The sequence below is a fragment of the Streptopelia decaocto genome (assembly GCF_964273445.1).
Source record: "Streptopelia decaocto genome assembly, chromosome: 15".
Taxonomy (NCBI): domain Eukaryota; kingdom Metazoa; phylum Chordata; class Aves; order Columbiformes; family Columbidae; genus Streptopelia; species Streptopelia decaocto.
Genome location: NC_138670.1, coordinates 2,561,276 through 2,588,259, shown reverse-complemented (window position 1 = coordinate 2,588,259; position 26,984 = coordinate 2,561,276). Strand labels below are relative to the sequence as shown.

Here is a 26,984-nt window from a genome sequence, read left to right as displayed (position 1 = left end):
GTGCAGCGGGGAGAGAGCCAGCCAGCGAGCGGCCGGGGGACGACCCAGCCCCGCCGGCTCCGGGACCCTCCCCGCCCTTTGCTCGCCCGCTTGCAAAGTTTTGCCGGTGGAGAGCGGCGGTGCCGGAGCGTCCGTCAGCCCCCGCCCGCCGCGCGTTCCGCGCAGCCCGCCGGCGCTCGGGCAGGACGCGGAGGGGACAAGGAAGGAGCTCCGGCATGGGCAGCAGCGCGCTGCGGGGCTGAGCGGCGCTCCGGAGCGCGGTGTGCGTGCGGAGCCGGCCATGGCGCGGCCGCAGCGGGCGGCGGGCGGGGAGAGCTAGCGGCGGAGCCCCCGAGCCGCGCCCGGGACGTGTCCCCATCCCCTCGGCATGGCGGGGGCTGCCCGGGGCGGCGGGCGCTGCCCGGCTGTCAGCGTGCTCCTGGGAGCCCTGCTCTGCGGAGGTAAGCGGGAGGCACTTGCTGGCGGGGCTGCGGAGCGGGGAACCGGCGGAACGGGCTGATGCTCCGCGGGGCCGGGGAGCGGAGTCACCAGTTGATCTGCGCTGGGCTGGTTTGCAGCTACTCAGGCAGAGACCTCAACTCCTTTCTAAGCAAGTGGCTTGTTTTCCACTGTGGTGGCCTGTGAACTAAATTACTCCTTCCTCCCTTTTCCTTTAAATCCTGCCTCTTTCTCTGCTGGTTTAAAATCTCCCCCTCCCTCTTTTTTTTTTTTTTTTTCTTTCTTGTTTATTCGAATGGTGGGAAAGCTTGCGATTGACGAGAATCAGAAACAGGGAAAGTTTCCTTTCTTTCTGCCTCAGTGATGATGATATTTACAAATGCATCTGGATTTCTTCGGTGTGTTGAAGAGCTCGTCTCTGTGGGAGGGGGTGTCCCGGTCCCAGCTTGGAACGGAATATGGGGAGTGGTGAAAGCTGGAAGAGGCACCAGGAGTACAATGACAGTGTTTGGGAATAGCGTCCTTTAAATTAGACTGGAGCTGTGCAGTGATAGCTCTAGAGACTGGCTATAAGCCCTGTTACCTGGGCAAGATGCTCGTTAGCTTGATCAAAGGGACAGCTGAGGAGCAGGTTTGTCTTAGCAGAGAGGTCATTTGAATGATCTCCCATTTTTTTTCCTCATCACTGAACTTGTGTGATCACAGAGCCCCTTTGACAAAGGCAAATCTCTAAAGGGATTCAGGGATGTGAATCGTGCATGATCCAAACAGGAGTTTCTGTGCAGAATAGTAGGAGACTGCCATGTCTCAACAGTTCTTGTTTTCTTGCTCAGACTATGGTAGTTGTGGATATTTTTAAAAAAATATACCCTTATCCTCATTTGGAGCGGGGGGTGGATCTTGTTAAGCTCTCTGCGATTCCTGCTGTTGTTGCCATCTCTAGGAATAAAATAATTTTGCCTTTTATCCCGTTGGCATTAGTGGTGCTGTTTTACTGACATAAGAAGATTACTAATAAAAGACTCTTCATTGTTTAGTTTGGTCCAGTCCTGCCAACCTCTCTCCCGGGGTAGCTGATTGCAGAGGCAGCCACGAGATATACAGAAGTATAATATCTCAAGAATGAAGCAAGGGTGGAATCAGTAGCCATTCATAAAGGGACTTTTCCCACCCCCATTGGTAAGGAAAACAAAGTACTTGGCAGAAAATTGCATGGCCTCTTAATGCCGGTCATTTTAATATAGTACATTAAAATTAATGGACATCCCAGTGACTCGACGTGTTCTGAAAGTGCTGATGTGAAGAATCCTAAATACGGGTTTCTGTTTTGATTGCTGCAGCCCGGAGGTGAGAATGATATTAGCCTCGTGCTCACCTTTAGAGACTGCATGAGGTTAAGACTTGTAAAGAGGGTCTGGTGTGTTTCTGGGGCAGCGTGTCTGTCCTGCCGTGCAGCTTTGGCAGTCACGAGTGCATCTTCCCCAATAAGTGTTTGTGTTAGACATATCGAGTTAGGCACCGATATGTGGGCTTTTTCTATCTGCAGATATTTTTATATGAGAAATACAGAGGTTATGCTGCTGCTTAAGGGTGGGAGAAAGTGCTACAGTGAGAGGTTATAAACAACCCAGCCTCATTAAGCCGTTTCTCTCCCCTGGAACCTGGGTCAGTGTTGACTCAGCCATGCTGTAAAAAGTCAGTAGTGGTGCCACACGAACCACTGCCAGCAGCAGCTGCTGGGCTTGCTGGGCTGTGCTCTTCGAGAATAAGGGAGAAAATACCACTTTCCTTCGGGGAAGAAAAGCGGAGCATCGGAGTAGGGAATTTGCCTCTCAGCATTGCTGGGCACAGGATGATTTAGAAAGGAATCGGTTAATTAAACTTCTCAAATAAGGTGTTTGTATGGTTTCCTTGTGTGCCCTTAGCAAGCATTTCATTTGCGCTCCCCTTGTGTGTTTGCGCTCTTTTTGTTGGCGTGTTAGGATAGTGATTGTTCTTGAGAGCCTAAGTCCGACTAAATGAAAGTCACTTTATAGCTCGCAAGCAAAAATGTTTGTAAATGTGCCGAGAAACTTACTCTTATAGACAAGTTGTCATTTGCTGTTTAAAGAGCTATATTTACTTCTCTGAACTCATTAGCATCTCCTATCAGCCCTGAATTTCTAAGAAAATTCTCTTGAAATGTTGCCTTAGGCTTCAGTGTGCCATTAGGCTGTGGTTATTTTCTGGCTAATAATGTTAATTCATTCAATCTTAAGAAAGAAGCTTGGCATTTAATTTAAGCCTTGCCTCTAGTTGGACCAGGGTGGGTAGAAACTCAGTGTGCAAAAGTGCTCTTGTATTTAGGTACAAGCACATGTTTTACATACCGGTTATTGGATGCCTGTTCCCTAGGTGGAGAGTATGTGTGTGAAATCATATTTACATAAGTAAATCCCAAATGTGTATATATATTCCTTTCAGGAAATGACCTCTTTTCAATGAAGTGCTAATGCATGTGCTTAAGCCTCTTTATAGCCAATAGGAGGTATTCATGAGCTTTAAGGGGGTTTTCTATTTATTTTTTAAAATTGTTTTCTTTTATCAGAGCATAAATGCAAACACAAGTGTACAGATTTACTTTATTGTATAATGCATAGATATCTGGGAATCCTCAGTTTCATGTTGACTGTGAACTACAACAAGAATCTTAGAAACTGGAAATGCTGAATCTAGTAAGTCCTAAAAAAGAGTTTAAGGATGCAGAGCTAGAGAATTGATTAATTTGCACAAGAAGCACGTATATGCAAGAAGGTATTGAACATGAGCAGATGTGAAAGGGGCAGAGTTACTGGAATTTTAGGTACTTCAGTAGGGTTTGAACACCAATGCCCACACAGTTGTGCATCCGTAGGCTGGTATAGCACCTGCTTTGGCTCTGCTCTGGTTTATACCACAACCATGGGATATATACTTGTTTCAGTTACAGTGGTGTGGAAACTGGTTGAGGCTCTTTATTTTGAAGTTTGTTTCATTCTGATTTTAAATTGTTCCAGCAGTGAGGCTTTTTATGTCCTGTTTTGGAAGTTCAGTAGCATGGCATACCCTGGCGTTATGGAAAACTTCTGATTTTGTCTTTTTCTTAATTTCCTCGAGTTAGTACTAGCTAAGAACACGGCAGGGACTTGCATTGTGTGAAATTATAACTGCATGGAGTTTTATAAGTGGCTAATCTTTCTTTTGGATATAACACTTTAAAAATGGAGATAGTGCTATTAATATTCTAATTTACTTTGTTTCTATATTTGGTAGTAGGTCTTAATGTTTATTAGATGCTGTACTTACCTGGTAATATACCCAGCAGCTGTATTAGAAATGTCTGTTCAAACATACTTCTAAATGCATGATTGTGTGATATAAAATGTCAAATCTGTAATTGCTTTTCTAATACATAAATATATGTCTAGCTCTTGAATTAGGGAGCTAAGCATTTGTATGAAACAAAGTAACAAGCAGCACACCATTATGTTTTATTAACTGGCTAAATATTAGTAAGCGTTGACAAACTATGTTGTTAGAGATGGAAGGGTAGGGGCTTTATTGAGAATTGGGATTCAGGTCTGTGTTTTTAAACTCTGCTGACAAAGCAGCAGTTCAGCACCATTGGAAAGGTGGCTTGTGAGGAAGAGCTAGAGACTCTATGAATAAAAGCAAATTTGCTACAAGTGTTGGTATCTCATACAAACTTTCCTGGGTAGAGTTGTCAAGGTGGTGCCTCTCTGTAGAACATCTCTCTGAGCTGTTGTTTGACCAGGGTGAGGGTCATGCCTGTTTAAGGCTATTAGGCAAGAGACAAGTGGATGAAAGCTTGACATCTTCAGAGTATGATCACACCATTGAAGAGGTGTCAGAGATTTGTTGTGCTGAATCCCAATTTTCTTGCAGGCTTTGGTAAACCCTTTGATTTCTGGTCTGCTGTATGCCAGTTTGTGCTGCCACGCTGAGGTCTTGGCAGTAGCTCCCATCTGGCAGGCTCCGCTCGATGTGCCCTGGCTGTTTGGAGAGAGACAAAAAGCACATTATCATAAAAGACGTGAACGTAAAATGGCAACAAGTTGTGAGAACTTAAGTGGGTAAAGACAGTAATTGAAAGGAATCTAATATGGGCGTTAAAAAGCTAAACTGAGGATATAATAGAAAGCAAACACAAATTGTGGGTGACTTGAAACAATCCTTGTCCATCAATATGAAGGAGAGGTTTACTGTATGCTACATAGACTTGATACTGAAGGAAGGTGGATTTAGCGAAAGGGAAGCTGTGTAGCAGGAATCAGACCTTGCCTCTGCTCTCACAAATACCGCTGTCCTGCTGTTCTCATCAGTCGTTTCCTTCCTTCTCCCCCTGTCTCTCATCTGCTGTGATTGTCATTTTGCTGATTTGGACACTTTGTTCGCTGGCACCTTTTTATATTTCCTTAGTATCTGAACACTACAGTGATCCAAATACAGGTAATATTTAGTGATGCTGTAAGACGTTAACCTGAAATGGCTGAAATTTGTGAGATAAGCAATAACTTTCTGGCCGGAAAACTTGCCTTTGTCTAGTTCAGACTCTTATCCCGACTTGCTCTTACAGGCCTGAGTCCTTTATATTTTATTCAGCCTTCCTTACAGACTCAGTACCCTGGCAAAACAGTTTCACAGTGTTCAGCTCTTCAAGCAGTTGTACTGTTTTGTGTTCTGTGGACTGGCTCAGGCTCTAGTGACAGATGTGACCCCTTTGAAACAGGGACGGACAAATGGTGCATTCAAAGTTCAGAGCTTCTGCAGTCTCCTCACTCAGAGGTATCTGGTAAAAGCCTGCGGATGCATCTAGCTTTGGAAATAATTTCAGTCCAGTAGTGCCTGTGTCTGTTTTAGTTAGCAAATGGAAATACTCTCTCTTTATCTATTTGTTCACATTTTTTGGGTCAATACACAGCCTCAGGTCACCATTTTTCTTTTCAACTATGTCTAGTGAAATGACCCAGTGAGTCTACTCTTCTATTTTCTTTGCAATTCTAAAGCATATTAATCTGTTGAGCTTGAATTCCATAAACAAAGTGTCATTTCCATCACTGAAATTACAGGCATCTCTGCAGCGCTGGTCAATTAGGTGAACTTTTCTTTAGGGAAGTACATTTCGACTAAGTGATTCTTTGCTGCTACACTTAAGAAATGTGCTAATGTCTTCCTATTGCATCACTGACATCTTGGGTCAGTAACTTTGTGCTTGGAGACAATCTTTCCTGGCGCTTCTTTTGCCTGAATAACACAGATCATACTAATCGTAGCTCCGCTGTCATTATCAAAAGCGTTCTCTTACAACTGTGCGGTTTTAGCAGCTTGACGGATGTAAACAGCCAGACAAGTCCTCTTAAGTGGACACTTTTTATTATATACTGCAGTAAGAATTTAATCTGACTTTGTCATCTGCTGGTGTTACAAGTGCCATGTGGAAAGTCAAACGCTTTTTTTGTTAATTGTTTCTTTTCACATAATACTTCTCCATTTTCTTCTAAAATTGTTATAAAATTTGTAGAGTTTTATAGAAAGACAGCATGAAATTTTTAGTCTTTTTAATCATAATTGCATTTATATCTGTTACTACCAGAATTTGTTTGGTGCTTTTAGTTGTATGTTCCTCTTTAAGGTCAGGAAACACAAACCTGCTGCAAGGGGAGACTGTAAGTGAATTGCCCTTTTCAGTAATATGAAGCAACCACCAAGCCCCAAAACAGTGGTTAGGAATTTGACATTTATATGAAAACTTTAAACTTAAACAAGAATGTGAAGGGGAGAAGGCAGAATTAATTATGAAAAAAAAAGGCTTTGAAAAAAGTTAATGCTTTTTTGTGGAAAAAAAGCCTCGCCGGTCTCCTGAGCGTGTCTAAAAGTCAGTTCCTCTGTGCACGAAGAGGAAATATTTAGTAAATTAAAGGTAAGATGATATCCCATGATACCAACACAACAGAGGGGGTGGTCCGCTGCCTTCTGCTGGTTAACTGCAGCGTGCCCTCCAAGTGTAGATGTTGAAATGGATCTGCCGATACATCTAATCTTGTATTGTTTATTTAATTGCTGTATTTTTCTGCTTGGTAACTGAGCAGTTCTTCATTTGAAAATATCTTTGAAACTGATACAGTTCACAAAACAATTTACTTGGAAAATTGGGCTTGCATCTAAAATTTACTTGGATAATGTAATACTTTTTTGTGAACTATTTCACGAAATTATCATTTTGACTTCTAGTGAGGTATTCAAATACAATCAGGTAATAGCATAGATGCATCATTAGTATTTTTCTATAATACTTTTGATATTTAAAAATTTTTTGTAATTGCTATGAAAGGATGTGTCGTTCCAAATGACTTTTGAAAGGCATTTGAACTTTATGTAACAATTAAATTTTTCTTCTGGTTGAGAATGAAGGTAAACTTCACAATGGTTGTTTCTGTCCTTGTGAAATTCCATTTTCCAACCAGTTGTATTGCTTGAGGGCGCAGTTTCTTACCAGCGTGAGCCAATGTAAATTGATGCTGCCAGGTTTCTGCCCTCTCCCAAAACTGAGCAACCCTCTTTTTCTGCCAGCTCTGCTGTGCCTCGAATATCTCTGTGTGTTTTATATCCCTGAAGCAGCTTACAAAGTACTTTGTTGTTGTTGTTAATAAAGGGTGAGTTTGTATCACCTTGGGACCAATTTACTGCTTGTATAAGCAAAAGAGAGAATGGGCTGGAGCGGAGGAGAGACAGTTTAACAGAGCGCGGTACAGCACTTGGAGCAGTATGGCTTTAATTTGGTGGTGGGACGCTATTGTAAAAAAAGAGGTTGTTATGGCAGTTGCTTATGTTATATATCCAATGCAGGATATTAAACACGGAGAGGTTAGAGAACGTGAGAGGCACTTGGTGAACTACACAGCTTTGATTTCTGTGTTGGGTGTTTTTTCTCATTTTGCTGACTCTGTGTATTTTGAACAAATAACTGGGGCTTACATTAATGTGTTACCGTTTTCGCATTCAGGTAAAATGTGCTTTTTGATGCTGAAAATAAAGCTATTTTTCTAAATGCAAACTAAATACACACCATCGCCACCCTCCCACAAAAAAAGAAAGAAGCCCAAACCCCAACTTTCTTGCATTATTATCACAAACACTGCTTCTTATTATTACAATTGCCATTAAAAGAGCTTGGGTTTAGTTTCTTATAAATTACTTGACAGTTAACTGTTTCAGCTGAAATATTCCATGCTAAGCATCTGCCTCAGATTTTCTTCTTTGGTGTAAAATTGCAAATTCTTATTACAATAATATCTGCAACTGATTAGGTAGTAATGTGAATTAATTATTACTGTTTCACTTTTACACAGGAAAAAAACCCCACTGATAGAAGATCAGTATCAACCCCTCAGTCTCCTCCAGCTGCAGAGCCCCAGCTCCCTCAGCCTTTCCTCACACGGGAGATGCTCCACTCCCTCCAGCATCTTGGTGGCTGCGCTGGACTCTCTGCAGCAGTTCCCTGTCCTGCTGGAACTGAGGGGCCACAACTGGACACAATATTCCAGGTGTGGTCTCCCCAGGGCAGAGCAGAGGGGCAGGAGAACCTCTCTGACCTACTGACCACCCCCTTCTGACCCACCCCAGGTACCATTGGCTTCCTGGCCACAAGGGCCCAGTGCTGGCTCATGGTCACCCTGCTGTCCCCAGGACCCCCAGGTCCCTTTCCCCTACGCTGCTCTCTAATCGGTCATTCCCCAACTTACACTGGAACCTGGGGTTGTTCCTGCCCGGATTCAAGACTCTACACTTGCCCTTGTTCTATTTCATTACATTTTTCCCTGCCCAGCTCTCCAGCCTGTCCAGGTCTCTGATGGCAGCTCAGCTTCCAGTGTCACCACTCCTCCCAGCCTGGTGTCATCAGCAAACTTGCCAATAGTGCACTCTGTTCCCTCGTCCAAATTATTGATGAATATATTGAATAATATAGGCCCCAATTGTGTGTGACACAACAGAATATATTCTCTTTTCCCTTTGGAGTGTCACGAGCAGTCTGGAGATGAAAGGAAGGTGCTGACTGGTCTTGAAAGACAAATGCTGGTCTGGAAACACCTATAGTGCAACGTCCATCTGGAAGATGTTACTTTATTACATTATACAGTTATTCAAAGAACCATATTCATGGTGTTTCCTTGGCTATTTCATGGATTAAAGTTAGATAGCACTGCGTTTCAAGCTCAAAGCTTCACAAGTCCTCAAAGCTTCAGGCTTCCATTGAACTTTAGTCTTGGTTTTGAAAACTCATTTAGAATTAAATTAGCTGTAGTGACAGAACTGTGGGGCTTTAATAGGAATCACCAGATGACATTTAAAAATGATCATGTAGTGCAGTAATGTCAGAACTGGTTTGAGGTAGAAATCATGCCTTTAGGCAATATTGTTCAGGAAAGTCTCAAAATGCAAATAGTTTGTTTGGGGAGTATGTATAGTTTGTATGTATGTTTTATTTGGGGAGAGAAGGATCCACTTTTGTCAGTAGCGCAGGTGTGTAAAGTTCGAGCTGAATTCTGAATGCCTATACAATTTTGGATCCTGACCTAGACCCTGAAATGGATCTCTCAGCTTTATGTTGAATCAAACTGACAGTGGCACACACACAACAGCAAATCCCTCAAACTTGGAAAATAATGAGACACACAGTTAGTATTTCTGTGCCTTAAATGTTAAAGAATGTGTCTGGAAATCTCTTTTCTGTTACCTGTGCTCTGTGTTTGTGGATTTGGTTATCCGAAGCTGTTACTCTAATATGTCATCCAACCTTCCACCTTCATAGAAAGCAAATTGTGAATTACCAGCCTATGATTTTAATTTCTAATCATCTTTGAAGAAATACTTGCGTTTACATTGAAATTTAAATTCTACGCTAACATAGCACGAAACTAAATAGCACTCTACATAAGTACAGGGTGAATATGACCTCTCCCATACCTTGTAATTTTGAATTAGTCTCACCACGTTTCAGATTTTTAGCTCCTCTTAACTGAAAATGGAATCAAACAGTGTGAGCTTTTGGGAAGCTGTTTTGAAGAAACAGAAAATGCAAACCACATGGTAGACTCACAATGGGAAGACTTAGAAGAAATCTTTCTTCATTGGAAAAATGAACTCTAGTGGGTTTACTAAGCAACATTTCAAAGCAGTCTGAGATGAAAGGTTTGTGGCCTAATTTGTTGCATATGTGATATTTCCTAATGGATCAGTGTTATATTGAAAAAGTCAACAAGGAAGTGCAGTAAAGTTGGGGGAGGGTTGGTATGAATTGGTAGTTTAAAAAATGAATTTAATCACAGTTTTGTATCTAAAGAGCGTCAATATCTGTATATCAGAAAACCACATTAACTGTTCAACACTTCTCGCTATAGTACCCTTTTAAAATGGGACTTTCTCAAGCTCCAGCACTTTTAGCTGAAGTTTTCCATGCTGCATATTTTTGACTGAATTGGGAAAGTTTCTGCGAAGTGTTTCAGTTGTTTTGGAGAACAAAGCCAGCCAGCAATGCTGAGTGCTAGCCTGCCAGAATCGTTTCCATGGGCAGCACTGGTTGGGTTAAATCCTGTGATTTTTCACTGTTAGAGACAAAGATAGATGGTGTTTTCCGTAATCTCTCTCTGAAGTGATGATGATGTATGAATGCTAAAATTCATTTTTACTAAGCAAGATTCATGATGACTGCAGATAACTCCTGCAAACATGTCCCTGCTTTTTTTAAAAAAAGGCACATAAAGGGGATAAACATATTTTTGAAGCCTTCTACCTTTTGGGCTAATTCCATGAAAAATCTATTCGAAGTTGCCAGACCTCTGAGTTTGAAAACGGGGTTTAGTCTTTTCCTAATGCAGGGTTGAGAGGGTGGCCACAGCATTATTTGGAGTGTGTTGTGTTTGTGGGCTGGACTGCATCTCGGATGCCAGAGCTGCATATGTATTTTCTTGGGTATGTTCCTCCTTAATTATGACGAGCAATCGTGTGTCCTTCCTCTGCTCTGTTCCGTGCTGAGGAGGAGGAGGAGGAAGCATCTCGGGCATGACAAGGGTTAAGGAACAGGTGGTTATCTCTGGGGCTGCCGTCTCATTTGGTACCCAGGATGGATAGCTTCCTGGGAAAAAATCCCAGTTTTTGTACTGAAGGAGGCTGTTGTCTGTGGACTTCGGCTTCATTTATTGCAGAAGCTGGAAGGTGTGTAGATATAACAGGCTCAGCATGGGTTTAACTTCTGAATCTATATGGAGAGGAACTTTGGCATTTTTCAGTATAAACAGCCTCTGTGGCTGTCGCTGTTTTTGATACTCAGTGATGGCATCCCAGAGCATATTTTTAATAGCCTTTCAAAGACCACAAGATTGTCCTCATAAGCCAAATGCAAACTACAGAAGGGGCATAGACAGAGGTTATCTGGTTCTAAGCATCTTCTGTTACCTCTCGGAAGCTTCCCTTGGCATCCATCTGTTTTCTGAATCCTTCCCTTCTCTTTACTCGCTGTAGCCAGACATGCTGGGTAAGTTTCCAGGTTAACTTGTGTCCCATGAAGGAGCAAAGATTGTAGGAAGATAAGGAGTTTAGTAACACTCTGGGGAATTATATCCTAAATCTTGTTCCTTATAGCTGTCTCTAGTGTGAGGCTTGCTCACTAATACTGTATTCTTCAGAAAATCAGGCCACAGGTTTTCTAAATTAGGCATCTGTGTTAGCAGGTTCTTCTGAGTCTAGTTACGAATTTTGCTGTGCTGAAGTTCATCCTTTTAAAATTACAGATAATTCTCTTCCAGGAAAGTGTTGTGTAAGTAAGTGTGTTAGTATTTCTGAAGTGTTCTGTACAGTACCATGATAAGCTGCATAAAAAGTTTATCAGAATGTTAATAATTCAGTGCAACACTTAAATACTGTGTCTTGAATTAATGCATAGGTTTATACATAATGATAAAGAAATGGTGAGCAGCTGTCCGTTCTGTCAGCCTTAGGCAGAGTTCTCTGGAAGAAATAATATGTCATTAAAGGCTGTATCTTAATGCATATGTATATGGGGACGAATTAAGTTTAAGTTTGGATTTCCTTGTTACTTTTTTAGTGCTTTCCTTGGCAAACTTAACATTCCTTTTTTGTGAAGGAACCTTCTGGCTCTTTGTAGGCTATTCCTGCTGCTTTTAATATCCTTTGAGATTGATTCATGAAGTGCCAACATCTTGAGCTGTGGAAAAAGTATAAGAATCCTAAAGAAAGACCCTGGCTACATGGGAATAGATTTGAACTCAGACTCTTTCTGTGCTCCTTTGATCTGAAAGAGACATCTTGTGATTCAAAGAACCTTTACAGTTAATTAAGGCCATTAATTCAATTAGTTCTATTTTGATTAAAAACTGATAGCATTAGCAAAGTGTATAAAGACAGCATCTGGATCACATTTATTAGAATATTTTAGGAATCCAAAAGTGTTTTCTGAGGTAACTTTTGAACATGTCTGTATGTGACAACTGCTTAGAGAAAAAATTCTCCATGGCTGGATGAGCTCAAGATCATTTTTATATTGGTGATATTCCCAGTGATTGTCCTGTTATAGGATAAGTCAATGTCTGTTTCCATTTCACTTGCTGACAGTTAATCACAGAAGAATGAAGTTGTGAGGAAACAACCAAAAGGATGTGAAGAGTTGAGTGGCAGGGTGTTAGAGAATCTGGCACATCCGCAATGGAGGGTGGGGGACCCGCAATGCAACCAGCTTGGAGCATTTTGTGTTTGGAAGGTTTACCAACCACAGAGGTCATGGGAAGAACCACCTGTGAATTTTTTGTCGTCTTTTCATTAGGTCTTTGAACTGAGTGCACAACTATGTGATAGAACTTTGTCTCTTACCTCTAACTTTAATGACCTGCAACAAAAACATGGGCAGAGCCTGAGAAACTGGACTAGAAAGGAACTGGACTCTATGGCAACACTAATGCCAAAGCTGCCGCTCAAGGCTTGATCATGCCAAGGTCATGTATCTTAGTTGTGGAGTCACAGCTAATACAGTACAGTGACTGGGACTCACTAACTTCAACCTCAATTAATGCTGATGTTCTGGAATAATTCTTTATTATCTTTGAGCAGGTCAGTGGATTCTTTCCAGCTGATTGTAGCTACTAACTGGGGTATGTTCTTTAGGAGCTATGTTATTTTAGAAAAAGAGGACAGAGTTCTATGCCTGAAAGACAGTACCGCATAGTGATTGAGGCCATCTGAGATCTGACTCTTTCTGGAAGCATTCTTGTTTCTTCCTTGATTATAGCAAGGTGCTGAAGGAAAAGCCAAGTTAAATGCATGGATTTAGTGAAATTAATCTGTGCAGATGGTCATAATTTCTCACTTTATTGCATTCCAGATGCCACAGAATCCCCTAAAAGTTCTTTGCAACTATCAGGGAATGAGGATTCAACATATTGTAGAACAGGCTGAGCATGTTCAAGGTCAAGATTGTTACTGACCTGTGATATGGATAAGAATACTACAAGAGCATCTCCCCATTTTTAATCTGATACTCTTTTTTAGGCCTGCATTTAACCATTTTCTAGGCTCCTACAAAGCAAACAGACTTCCTTCAAGATCTTTGTAAATATTTCTTCTCATTAAGGTATTAAGAATGGAATAGGGAGAATCTATAAATAGAGTTTTGAATGGAGTGGTTAATGTTTCACGAAGGGCTTTGTCTGTTGTATGAAGGAGTTCCTTACAGTCAGGTTACAAAGTGAAACCTTGTTCTTTGAATGTCAAAGTGGGAAGTTCCTCCAGTGGGTAACAGAAATAGGGTAATAAGATGCTCCATTAATTGCTTTGTTTTGTTTTTCCCTGAAATAGGAGGTAAAATTAAGTGTTTAGAGACAGAGGTGTGTCTGCTTTTTAAGACTCTGAGAAGTCTATTCAATGTCTATAGAGTACCTGGATACTTCCTAGGATGCCTGTCAGTGCCTTGCACATCACCAGCAAACTACAGTGCAGGAGGTTCCTTAGCTGAAATATCAGGCTTTTATCCTCTCATCCTTTTTGCAGGAGAGCTTACTTGAAAGAAAAATAAACATTCTGTAGGCTCTTTTGTTTTCACTTTGTGCACATAGACCAGTTACTTGTAGTTCTGATGACTTGTTTCTGGAACCTGTTTTCGTTTTCTTGGGAAACTTATTCTGTTGCTTTTATTCCCCCTCTGAAATGTCATCTATTAAACAACAACAAACACGAAGCAAAACACCAAACAAAAAAACCCCACCAAAACCAACAAAAAACTAAAGAAATGGTGCCGTTCAAATAATCGTAACTGAGAATAGAAATCTTTGATTTAGACGCCACAATCGTACAGTCTGTATTTCAGAAGCACAAACTTGCCTTTAATAAGCAGAAATGAGCCGGAGGGTTTCTCATGAGTTTAGCGAGTGGTGTGATAGCGCAGAGATTGGATGCATCACAGTAGATTATAAAACCCAGACTGAAATCCAGAACTCTAACGCAGACAGTGAGCCCAGAAGCTCCTCTTCATTCAAGTCTGGAAGATGATCTGCAAAGCACATCTGTGTGCATAGAACAGCTCCGTGTATCACCAGAACAACAGCAGGCAGCTTCATTTGCTGCTGTTCCTGTTCAGACAGGCTGCCCACATCTAGATGATAAGTAGATACATCTGCAAACATGCTCTGCTGCTTACCTGTCCCTGTGCCTGTTCTCAAGAGCTGTGCAGACACATTCTCTGTTAGGTATGAAGGCAAGTCCAGCAATTCCATGCCATGGGTACAGGTTTGGGTTCTACCCAAATTGCCCTTAACAGACAAAGTTTGCTTGCTCTTTATATATATATATATATATATATATATATATATATATATATATATATATATGTATTTGTCCTTTTTTTTTAGATGTAGCCATTATGTTGGCCAAGTTCCCATAGTGAATTATTTTTATGTACTTAATTCATTCTCAATGAAACAGACCAATCCATTAAGGAATCTGCACTAAAAACTGTAGCTAATTATGTGTTCTTGTGGTGTATGACATCAGTAGAATGCCATGAGTTAATTACATTCTTAATTACAGCTTTGTATTGAATTAGGGGCTTGTTATACATAGAATAATTGAAAACCTGCTGAGATCATGTCTGGTAGCATCTAATTGTATCCCATATTTTTTTTTTTTCCCCCCTAAACTTTAAATAAAAACTGGTATTTCATTTAGCATGGTTTTAATTAATTGACATGAGAAATGTAATTAGAGCTGAGGCAATGGATCAACTATCTTAAAACAATTATTCAGAAATTAATCACATTTTGGGGAACAATTAACAGCTTCCAGAGCCGGAGCTGTTCTGCTGCATTTCTGGAAAAACCTTGAGCAGGCACCGCTGAGGAAAGGACGTGCTGCTCTTAAAAGAAAAGAGAGATTTGGATGTTTGGAGACATTTGCTGTGCTCTTTCAACTGGAGGAAACTTGATATCCTTGCAGCTTCAGGCATCAGAAACCCAAGAATAGCACAGGAAGAGAGCTGGGATCGAATGATTTTCCGGAGTGTTGAGAAGGACAGGGCCTGGCTGTGTTGGACCACAAGAGGAGGTTACCGGTGGCCTCAAGGGCTTTTCTTCACTCCAGTGGAATTACCTGCTACCTGTCAAGAGCAGGAGAGTTCGACAACAGCACCAGTGAGAGCGGGTTGTGAGTTGGGCTGCTTGAGCTTTCTGGCTGTGCTTTCAATTCCCACCTGCCTCGATGGATGTGGAAGCTGCTTTGCCATCCACCATCCAAAGGACACTATTGCAGGGAACAGGAAAAAGAATTTCCTCTCTTCTTTCTTCCTGAACATAGGAGCCCACTCTTGTCCTTAATATCAAGACCTGATAATGAGAATGGTGATCAGTCAGTGGACCAGCATATTGGTTATCTCTCCTTCTTTCGTTTGACAAAAATCTCATCTGTGATCTCAGACTGAACTCGCTGGATTTTGAAGAAGTTACCTGAGAAGGAAACGCTACTGAATAGTATTGTCAGTGACAGAATTTCCAAGGCTGACATCTATTCAGAAGATTTGGGTCTGTAACTCTTTCACTTTCCTTTTGTAGAAGCCTTGAGAGTTGTTTGGTGTGTGATTTGTGTTTGTTTTAAACAGAAATTATTGTTATAATATTCTATTGGTATAGACGAAGCCTTTCATTTAAATCAAACTGCAACAAAGCTTTAATTCCAGGATGAGGAATGATGTCCATTTGCTGTTTGCGGAAGCATTGATTTGTTTCAGGACATACAGTTATGTTTCCTGTGTGTAACCTGAGTTAGAGGATCTGACATTTTTCTGTTTGATATCTCTAAAATCAATGCACACATATTTAGACCTGCCTATACATAAATAGGCATATGCTTTGATTATAAATGGAGAGCATATGCAAGGATCAAACTGCTGTGTGAGAGCAGGTTTTAGAGATCTCGCTGTGCTCGCACACAAGCAGAAGAACCCTGGGTGCATCAACCGAAATCTGGCGGGCAGCCACAGCACACAGAATGGAGGGAATGTTTGCCTAAAAGACTAGATTGTGTCAGGCGTGACTAAGCAGGAATTTTAGCTGAAATGCGTTAGCAAATTGAATGCTTAGAGCAAAATGAGAACGTTCATGGTCTTGTCTCGCTTGAGACTGGGTTTGATTTTTTTAATATAAAAATCAATGAAGGGGGGAAAGGAAGTTCTGCAGAGTGTTTCCTGATTTTTAGGAATGCTGATGTAGGTGACCGTTAAATATGTTGCTCTGGCTCTGTTTGCATTCCTTCTGAACATGCATGCCTTTTAATAGCCTTGTAGCTTGTGGAGTACTCAGCTGTCAGTTGGGTAGTAAAATACTTTAATTACCCACAGGCAGACCCAGTGAGAGGAAGAGTGAGACTAGTTAAAAGGAGTGCACATCAAGCTTACTTTCTGACAGTCAAAAGAATGACAAAGCCTAACTCCTGGCTATTATTATCCCTCCTTTCTCCGTGAATGGCATTTCTGATGGAAAGAGGTGTTGGGGTGTATGTACTTTGCAAGTCCTGCTCTTCTCTAAATCTCTAAAGATATTGGAATGGCCATTGCAGAGTGACAGCTTAGGGACATAAGTGTCCAGCAGGCTGGATAGCATAGAGCTGAAAAATAATGAACAGGTAAGAAACTTTGCTGAAATATGTGGCCCTGCCTGCTTGATCTTTCATGTACTTTTATGGATTGCTATGTTCTGTGCTCATTACTTATCTCATACTTATTATCCTTATTTCATAAGTATGCAAGTTGATGAACAAGTTGCCATATTTGTGTTTCTGTCACCTAGCTAGACTTGGCATGTAAAACGCTGCTGCTCCAGCAAGGTTCTGGGACCACAGAATGGCTTGGGCTGGAGGGACCTTCCCAGCTCCCCAGTGCTCCCCCTGCCATGACAGGGACATCTTCACCAGCTCAGGGTGCTCAGAGCCCCGTCCAGCCTGGCCTGGGATGTCTCCAGGGATGGTTCATCTACCACCTCTCTGGTAACCTGGGCCAGGCTCTCACCGCCCTCAGTGTAAAAAATTCCTCTTTACGTCTAGTTTAAATCCAGGCTGCTTGCACAGAATTGCAGCTGTGATAAGCTTTTGGGGACCCCAAAAAAAGGTGACCAATAGCCTAAATGAGTGATTTTTTTTTTTTTTTTTTTTTAGGAAACTTAATTTTTCTTGATGTGTGATTTCTGGAGGATTCCTGTCTCCTGAAGGCTGTAGGAATGGGCATGTGGAATGAACTGACAGTAATGGACAACTGTCTTTTCATCTCCCTCCAGTTTTGCTTAGGCCATCCATTTTTCAGTGATAGCACTAAACGAAGTATGAGTTTGGATGGCAGCCAGGTGTCAGCACATGGCAGAAGGTTTTAATTCTGCTTTTAGAAACTAGATAAGTGGTGTGCTAATAAGCTAATATAAACACAACCTTCCCGCTCAGTTGGACAGCTTGAGAGTGAAGATGATCATGACACTGCCATGTCGTTGTGTTTTGTGTTAGAGCTTGTTAAGGCTCTAATTATTACAGCTGTCTCCATAATGTGCTGTCTCAGTATTGTAACATCTATTTGGTTATATGCAATGACAGCAACTACATCACCTTAATTCCCTGGGAAGCTTTTTGTCTCCTATGTACTTTTCCCCCTATTGTGTTCATACTTTGACACTGCTCAGGGTGCATGACTGCTACTGTCCTTTTCTATCCTCCCCTCCCAATTTCAACCCTGAAAGCTGTTTCTGAGTAATGGGAAGATCACACATTTAGTTGCTGCTTCTCTGAGGTTCCTGAACTTCTTCAGATGCATTGGAGCCGCACTGTGCTGTAGCTTGTGCCCAGGACGACCCGATAATGCTGTAGTATGTGCATTCTGATGATCGGTGAAGGCATCTCCTGGTTTCAGTGAAGAAATTCAAACCAGAATGCCTTGGAATGCACAAATGGACTGAAATTGGTGTTTTTAACATTAACCGGAGTAGTGCATTTTAGTGCTCTTTCTCATTCTGTGCAGATTTTAACCCCTTCCACTCTTCAACAATTCTGTGCTAGAGTATGTGTAATTCTCTGTAGTATAGGGGAAAGGCTACTTTGTTTTATGGCTTGTATTTTTTTTTTTTAGATGTGTGATTACTGTAAGTTGTTTGAGAGAACAGTGAAAAGCGAGTGAGCTTATTTCCTTGGTGAGACTCTTGCTATGGAACAAGAGGATTTCTCCACTACGATATGCCAATTACAGATGAGCTAATCATGACATGGTTTTGGCATTGAGAAATTTTAGAGTGAGTGCAGGTTTGCACAGGATAGTGCTGTTTTGAGTGGATCCAAAGGTTGTATCTCAGAGGTCTGACTCCTCTGGTGCTGGATGGGTGCATACAAACCCATTCTTGATCTGCAGGACAAAGCTGGGACGGGACACTCGGAAGCGATCTCAATGAGCCCTTTGCCAGGCTGCTGTTTGCCAGCTGAATTTAGTACTCTCATTCCCCTGATCGATGAATAGATTTTCCTCAGATCCTCTTTTATTTTTCTGTTTTCTCTCCAGCTTTTGTTTTCTGTGGAAGGAGAAATCTATCACAGGGGCTTAGAGTTGCTTTGCCTGAGTTGCTTTGCATAATGTTGGGGCAGGAGAGGAACTGCTTGTATACTTAGAACTAGCTTAACAGAAAGGCTTTGGATAATTCTGTGGACTTTCTAAAGAGGTTGGGTTGGCTTAAATGATTAGTGTGAAAGCTTCAAAGACTAAATATTTAAGGCTCTATTCTGCTCTTACTTGTACCTATGCAGATCTCTGGAATTTCACATTTGAGTGAAAAGTAATTCTGCATTTCTCTTGCACTCCATCCTTTTTTCTCCTCTCCCCAATTCAGAGTGCACAGAGCCGGTATTCCCTCTTCCAGCAGTTGGTGAGCATCTAGGGAATACTGCCAGGTACATGGAGATGGGGACGGCGGTGTGCAAGGGGGAAGAGTGGGTACAAATGGTTTGCAGCACATTGTTCCCTGTTCATCACCTGTATTTTCATGGATACCCCTGAAGTAGCACATCCCTTCACCTCTAACAGTTCAGAATTCAAAACTTGTATTCTGTGGGTACCTGTGGTGGTGGCGGTAACCTCATGTGCTGAGAGCACTTTGTCATGGGTGGTGATCCTGCATGGAGTAACTTTGCATGGGGCGAGGAGATGAAGAACATCAAATGCCCAGGGGAGCCTGATCCCATGCTGCCAGGACATCTGCTACCACTTGAACATCGAAATCTACATGATGGGTAAAATAATTTAGTAGCTGCTTGCAGGAACTTATGCAACCGAAAAAGCTACTCATCTATACATGTGACACATAATAACTGTGTGCAGAATGGAGATTTTCTTTGTCTACTTACTGCTGATTCTCAAACCAGGGTTCTACTCAGTTGTGTCCAAGTACTTGATTATCTGCTAGTTCTTATTAATTCTTTACTAGATGCCTGGCTTGTGGAACAAACTATGAGAAGAGGGTTGGGGTGGTGTTTGTAAGGCTTCTCATAATATATCACTGATACTTGCAGTCATTTCCATTTGATTGGACTGGTTTGCAATACCAGTGTACCTGGTATAGAGGTATCACAGTTCTTGGTAAAAGACTCTTACAGTGCTGTGTCTTTAACATGACTGGGTGCTATTCTTATCATGATCCTATTTGCCATCTGTGACACTGGTGTAACTAGGAACCATTCAGTCAAGGTGAGAAGCTCATTCAGCTTGGGATTTACTTTTTACAGTCCCAGGTGTAATGTGTTCATTAGTGAGTCTGAATTCAGTGTGGGAAGGACTGACTTAGTCTGCTCTGCTCCCCGGGAGTATTTCATTAGTGAGTGCTTTTCACAGTTCCATGTGTAGCTAAGCTGTGAGTTTTGTCTATGCTAAGTGGATTCTAGTTATTCCCCTGACCTTCAACTCCTCTTCAAGAAGTTTATGCATCAAGGAACATGCTTTGATGCAGTTCTAAGGGAAGTCTATATTCCTTGGTTTTCAATACCTTCACTGTGTGCAGGTATTAGGGTGCCTAGGCAGCTTGCCGGGGCGACTAGTCTGGGTAACACAGTTGGCAAATCCTGTGTGCCCCAGACAGGGTATCAGTCATTGTCAGTGAAGGTGGTTTAATTGATCGACAGATGTATTTTTCTTACTGGCTCTTCCAAGTGATGACACAGGAGGGTGAGGAGGCTGTGGGGATTGTTTAGAAGAGCTCTTTGTTGGGTACACTCAGTAGCTAGTGTAGAGATGCTTTCATTGAGAATTGACTGTTCAGATATATTCTACTGTAAGGCTGACGCATGGTGGGGTCTGGCCAGAAACATGATGGTTTTTGCACCTGGGACATTGCAACCCGGGCTGTACATACAGACTGGGGAATGAGAGCGGCTCTGCAGAGAGGGACCTGGTGGCTCTGGTTGACGAGGAGGTGTCATGGCTCCAAGCCTGACAGTGTTCAGGAAGCAATTGGACAAAGCCCTCAGACACCGGTGTGAATTTAGGGGTTGTCATATGCAGGGACATGAGTTGGACTCAATGATCCTTGTGAGTCCCTTCCCACTGAGGACATTCTATGATGCCGGATGCTGTCTGAAAGGATTCTCTCAAATGTCACTTGTAAGAAAATTCATGACTGTAGTTCTGAGACAGGCTAAAAGCTGAGCATCTAGTTTGCAATGTGTTTTGTTATGACCTTTGTCCAGCCACATCAGACAACCAAAGGCAGTCGTGTGCAGTGGCTGGAGGTGTATGTTGGTTGTTGAATATGTGAAGGGAGTTCTACCCCTGCAAAGCCCAGAGGACTTTTTATAGCAGCTTTGAAGGGCACAGCACTTGCTGTGGTGATTCACCACTTCTGCCAATTTGTAGTTGAAAGGTGGGCTCTCTTCACTCAAATGGATTGATGGTTCTGAAGAAAGCAAATGTAAGTCTGTTTTTTTAAATCCTTTTTTCTTAAGTGGGAGCATTGCATCTCTCTCAACTGTGCAGAAAGTGAATCTGATTGCTTTCAGTTGTTCCTTTGTGGAATTCACTTATGTTCCCTCACAATAACTCAGGAAGTGGCTGACTTTTTCATTATGCTTTTGTTAGTACAGATTGACATACGAGGTCTCTCTTGATCTTTTATGAAATGGAATTTCAGGAGAATATTCAGGAGAAGGAAGGGAGAAAATCCTTTAAGACCTCTCCCTCCCTCTGCTGAAGTTTTATTTTAATTGTTGTGCAATTAAATATTTGCTACTGCTTAATAGAATAACTTGGAATATATCACCAAGCTAGCAAATGGTAGAGCTTGTGAAGCTTATTATAAGTGTAGAGCTCTGGAGCTGGTACTGAAAGTTGTGAGGTCTGAGAGGGTCTGACCTCAGGGATCCTGGGTCCAGAGAAGCTCAGAAGGGCACTTGGGCCTGTGGGTGAGCGGCTGTATCCAAGTGATGCTTTGGAGTAAGGTTTGTGATAATCTGACTGTTCTCCACCTGGTACTTGAAAAGAAAGTAACACTTAAACTGCGAATTGACTGAGCATGCTTTAAAAGTTGCACTGGATTAGGCAAATTTGCCATAGAAGTCACTGTCCTCTTCCTTTTGTAAGAAGAGAAGGCTTTATTTTCCTTTATTGTGATCAAGATACATTATGTCAGAGAAAGCAGCACGTTAATGTAGCTGTTTACTTTGGCATTTTTTATGCTAAAAATACATACACTGTGTTTCTGACTTTTTCCCTTCTGCAAAACAATCTTTGTGCACTTAATGTGTGTGTATATTCAAAACGTGTATGTGTGTCAAAAATATTTAGGTGAACTGCTTTTATGGCTGCCTAATATTTGGCATGTGTGCGTTTGTATGTTGATATGTAGCAAGGATGTTACTCCAGGTTTGTTCACTTGCTGATGCACTAAACAGTAGGGATGAGGAGCTGGAAGGTGCTTTTAAGCTCGGTGACAGATTGCCGGGGGAACCGGGGGCTCTAAAGGGGCTCATTTGGCCATCCCTGGGAGAGTCGGCTGGAGCATTGAGGCAGGAGACACCTTCCAGCCATTCACTAATGTGTGAGCTGCTTTGGGGATTCACTCAGTTAATCAGATTAGTTTAACAAGTGTCAAGAAGAGAACTGACCAAGTGGCTGCTGGATAAAGTAGCTCATGTAAAAGAGAAACAATCAGTGACAACAAATGTAAGAACTAGTATTTTTCATAAATGTCATTTCAGATTATAAACACTTAGCATATTCTAGTGCAGTTATGCCTTTCTGTTAATACCTGTATGTGGATCAGTTTGGAAGGGTGAAGACTTAGGGAGTCCACTTTTTCCCAGCTTCTCGCATGTTCCTTCCTTTCATATTTTCTCTACTGTTAACTATCCCATCAATTACCCTCTTCTCACCTTTTTCAGAGGCTTACCAGCTCCAGGAAAACTCTTGGTACTTTCACATGTGAATCATGGAAACACCTGTATTTGCATCCCTTAGCACTTCATTTCTATCCCGTTTTTGTCAGTGAGGGTGGGGCAGCTCACGTTTCAGTGGGTGGGAGCAGGAACGGGGAGAAGCTGCAAGCTCAGGAGAGCAGCACTGGGGCCCATGGGCTCACTGGAAACTGAACTGCAAAAAACTGGGTTCCTAGCGACATCCACAGCGTGATTTATTGCTTTTCGGAAGGGAATGGTGAACAAGAGATGTAAACTATTGAGACAGTGCCTCATTTATCTGTATCTTCTGCAAAACCTTGTGTATAATTAAAATGCCACAAAAGTTTAGCTGGAGGAGAAAATATGATCTGTGTTAATATTGAAGGAGCCCTTTGGCTTATACCAATTGAGTATCAGATGTTACCTAAAAGACTGTTAATAAGGAGAATGCTTAAAAGCTGCATATTTTTAATACTTTTTTTTTTTACAGGAAGCAGCTTTTTTTCGTTGCTGGTATTTAAATATTGTAATGAACTGTAAATAGTAGTTAAGGAAATGGAGGCATTCATGCAGTTGTTTTCCACTCTTGGTGACTGACCCTGTTTTCAGTAAAAACTCTTCAAATGCATCCCAACTTTGCTAAATGGGATTGCGGTGTTCTTTGTTATGCTGAATAGCATATTTTACCATGAGAGTTTCAGTGGAAATCAATACAGAAAACTGTACTTGTTAGAAGTATTTTTGAAAGTGTTTTATTAATACTAAGGCAGCTTCCCTTTTCCCCCAAGATGCTTGGATTGCTTTACTTTCAAACATTTACTTATTTTGTGACATGTTCATTACTTTCATTCTGTAGGAGGCTAATTGTGTGAGCTCACATATTTTGTGCTTTGAGGAATTAGCCATTAAATAGCAAGGCCTTAAAGCTGCCTTTGATTGATTACATGTAACTGTCTGAATTGCAACAGTAATTCAATGTAACAGTCATTGCTTATGAGGTGCAAAGTAATTTATCCTGCTAATAAAACATCATTGTACACTTGCTAGGAGAAAATATTAAATTCATTCTCGTTACTGTGTATTTTTATATCTTAATTCTGTCCAAGCTTCTGCTGTAATACAGAAAAATATTCAATCACATCTTTTCATGAAGATGACTTTGAAATCCTTTGCAGTGGAAAGAATCAAGACAAAGAGCTGCCAAACAGAAGTTGTGTTCTGTGAATGTAAATAGGTTCTGCACCATAATTAGTGATTTTGTAGGGCTGGACTGGAGGCCCCGTGTTTTCATGGGAAACTCCGTTTGATGTGTACCATCCCTAATTTCTGCAGCACTGAATAACCAGGCTCTAATTCTGTTGTAATGAACCATGCGTTAATGCTACAGCCTTCTGTCCAGCCAGAAGCCAAAACACCATGTCTGACTTTGTAATGAATCTTGCAGGCGTCTTGTTGACTCCATGGGTAGGCTTTTGTTCCAAATCTGTCCTCAAATATTGCTAGTTTTCTTTGAAATGTACAATGCATCCTACATTCGGGCTTGGGTTTACTCCATTTGCCAACTTTCCTGGAAAGCATAAATATTTCTTACCCTTTAGGGAAATTGTTTTTGTTTGTATCTTTGTTAGTTTTGGAACAGTGGGATTTAAAACAGTGGAACTGACTAGAGCTGTTTATTTTACAGTTTAGCATTCATTTTGATTAAGGTATGAGGCACCACAGAACATGCACAGTGGGGAGGCTTTGCTGCCTATCTCTAGGTGGAAAGATCTATTCTTGCAGCCACTGGTTTCTTGGTTAGGTCATTGAATAATGAACACATGAACACTTGTTTCTGTGTTCCGATCAGTAACTTTGCATGTGTGTGTTTTTCCTCAGATTGATTTTTCTGCTACCAAGTTGGTTGGTTTTTTTGTTGAGCTTTAGTTTAAAACTTGCAAACAAACACAGAGTTTTGTGTGGCTACAGATGGGCGAGACCCTGGGAGGTAATGGCTGAGATCAGGGACCAGTATTGAGAATGCCTGCAAATCCTAATCAAACGCACAGAGCCCAAGTAAATGGGATCTCTCCCCCCTGTATGAAAAGCACATGTGAGACCAATTCTGTTGCACTTGGTGCTGCAATGCGTCCTGCTGCAGCCAGAGCAATGTCCTCAGACACGTTGCTTCAGTCTCAGCTCCGCTTATTGTATTTTGATGGCGCGGTGGCCCTGTGGTCCCTCTGAGATGCCCATCCTGTGGCTGGGACACACCTTGCATGTGCCAACATCCAAAGCTCTTGGAATGTACCTGGTTGGTGACAAACTGATGCAAAGACTATCAGTTGTGTGGAACTGGTGTTGGTGGCTCCCGCAAGACTTATATAAAGAATATGCGAGTATAAACTAACGTCCATTGTAAATATTGGTCTATGAGGTAGGTTTCCTCTGAGTTCTGTTGATTTTCAGGCATGTGTATAGCGCTGTTGGTTTACATATAGAGTCTAACCCAATTCAAGTGAGCACTTGTATTCTTTGTCTGCACAGCTTCTCCCCATTAGCATAGTTGTTACTCCTGAGAGTATGTGTTCATTCATTGCGTCTCAGTGTGGCAGTCAAAGAATTAATTACTCTGAGAAGGGACAGGCCTCTTCTAAAGAGTTTCACAACTTCAGCTTTTAATGGATCTCCCTCCCCTGCTGAGGCTGCACCGCAGCTTGTCAAAGCATTCGCGGCGGCTGCACGGGTCAGTGCTTCCCAATGGAGAGTCGCTGTTAGAGGAACCGTGACACTGGTTCCTAAGGCTGATTTACTGGGAGCTGGGGGGGAGCGAGAGAACAGGGAGAAGGGAAATTGTAAGCCCTTGACTCATTGTTCACAGGAAATGGATTTTGAAATTCTCATTAAAAAGAAAAAGTTGTACTTTATTTGTGTGTCTTACTTGCATGTCCAAGCACCAACCTCACTGGTTGCTTCCAAACCTGGTCGCCTGAACACCCTGCCTGCAATGCCACTGGATGTTTGTTTCATTATCTAATGGCACTTATTGATTTTCATTAAAAACATGTCAGCATTGATTTTTCTAAAGCACCCTCGGAAATGCATTCTGACCCTTTTTTATGTTGAATCCACTGCGGAGTCTCCCACTGAATTAGTCTAAAGCAGGATTATTTTCTGACTAAGAAATGTTGATTAAATATTTTGATGTATGAGTGGTTAAGACTGCTTTAAGAACAAAGCGTGCTGTGGGGAAATGAACTGAGACAAGGGAAAAGCTGAAAGGAAGGATGCTATAAAACAGGCGCTTTGTCCATTCATGCATTGTTATTTAAAGTTAGTGGTGTAAATCAGCTGAGGATCTGGTCTGTGTATTACCATCAGTTCACACACCAGATTGTATTGACGTGATGCTGATACATGAAAGGAAATGTTATTTTTAAACATAGTTAAATCTGAGTACACATAGGTTTGTTTTTTGTTTCTCTTGCCTCCTTACCATGAGTTTTCAGGGACCTTGGCATATTTGTTGCTTCAAGTTTTAAAACGCTGACAGTCACAGCCCTTAAGTTGATCAGCTGGTTTTGTCATATGCCTCTGTTATTTTCTGCTCAGCTCTTGTGGCTCATTATGCTTATTTTTCACAGATGAAAAGACCGTTATTAGACATGTATGGAGATGTGCCATGAGATGGGAGTGATGTTCTGTGGACCTTTAGAGTTAACTCTTGCACGACTGCCTGTGATTTTAGGACACTGAGCTGGTTGCTCTGAGACTTGTGCTTACATTCCTGCACTAGTTGACACTGGGACTTCACATAATGGGCACACAGATGAAGTTTGATTGGAAAGTTCTGGTACAGGTGAGTTGGCTATTGAATTGGAAGCTGTGGCCTGGTTTAGGTAATCCAAAATCCAAATTTATGACTGAAAACAGGAAAAGGCTTTTAAAGGCAGCTTTTGTCCATGTCCAGAAAGAGAAGCACAAGATGGTTTCTCTCTAATTTTGAATTGCTGCCCTATAATCTGTTTTTTGAGCAAACATCTTCCTTGGTTTTTCTCTAGATGCCTGTATTTTGTGTCAGAAAACATGGCTGTACATTTCTGTACGGTGGATTCCAGTCTTTCAGAGAAACCACACTCTACATTCATTAGGTAGTTATTATCCTCGTTTGCCTTACTCGAGTCCCAAGATTTATGAAGATAAATTCAGCATCCACTTTGTGGGGAAAAGTGAATTTGAGGTGTATATCTATTATGTCGTGTTTTGTATTTTTCACTGCGAATGATTGGCACGAGAATGTGTTAGTTGAATACCAGTAATGTGGCAAACCTGGTAAAGTGGAGCAGGGTGGGTTCTCAGCTGCTGGAAACAACTCCTGTGTTGCTGAAACGTAACCCTGGCTTATTCTTATTCAGCAAGTACTTCAAGTTAACTGATAACCCTGTGGGAAGGAAAAAATCCTTGATAGTAAGGAACACTTGGAAACGCAGTGTGGATGAACAACTCAGTGCTTGGTGCTCTCCAGCTCCATCGGATTCTTGTCCCAATATTCTTCCTTTTGGCAAAAA

At 41.6% G+C, this 26,984-nt stretch overlaps 1 protein-coding gene across 2 annotated transcripts in view; it reads left to right on the top strand.

Moving 5' to 3' along the window:
* Window positions 1-264: 264 nt before the first annotated feature.
* Window positions 265-26,984, top strand: part of TMEM132C (transmembrane protein 132C) — a 166,092-nt gene continuing 139,372 nt past the window's right edge. For both annotated transcript variants that reach the window (XM_082066170.1, XM_082066169.1), the window contains exon 1: window positions 265-440. In XM_082066170.1, coding sequence (XP_081922296.1) covers window positions 368-440 — 73 coding nt within the window. In that variant the 5' untranslated portion in view covers window positions 265-367. The remainder of the gene's footprint in view (window positions 441-26,984) is intronic.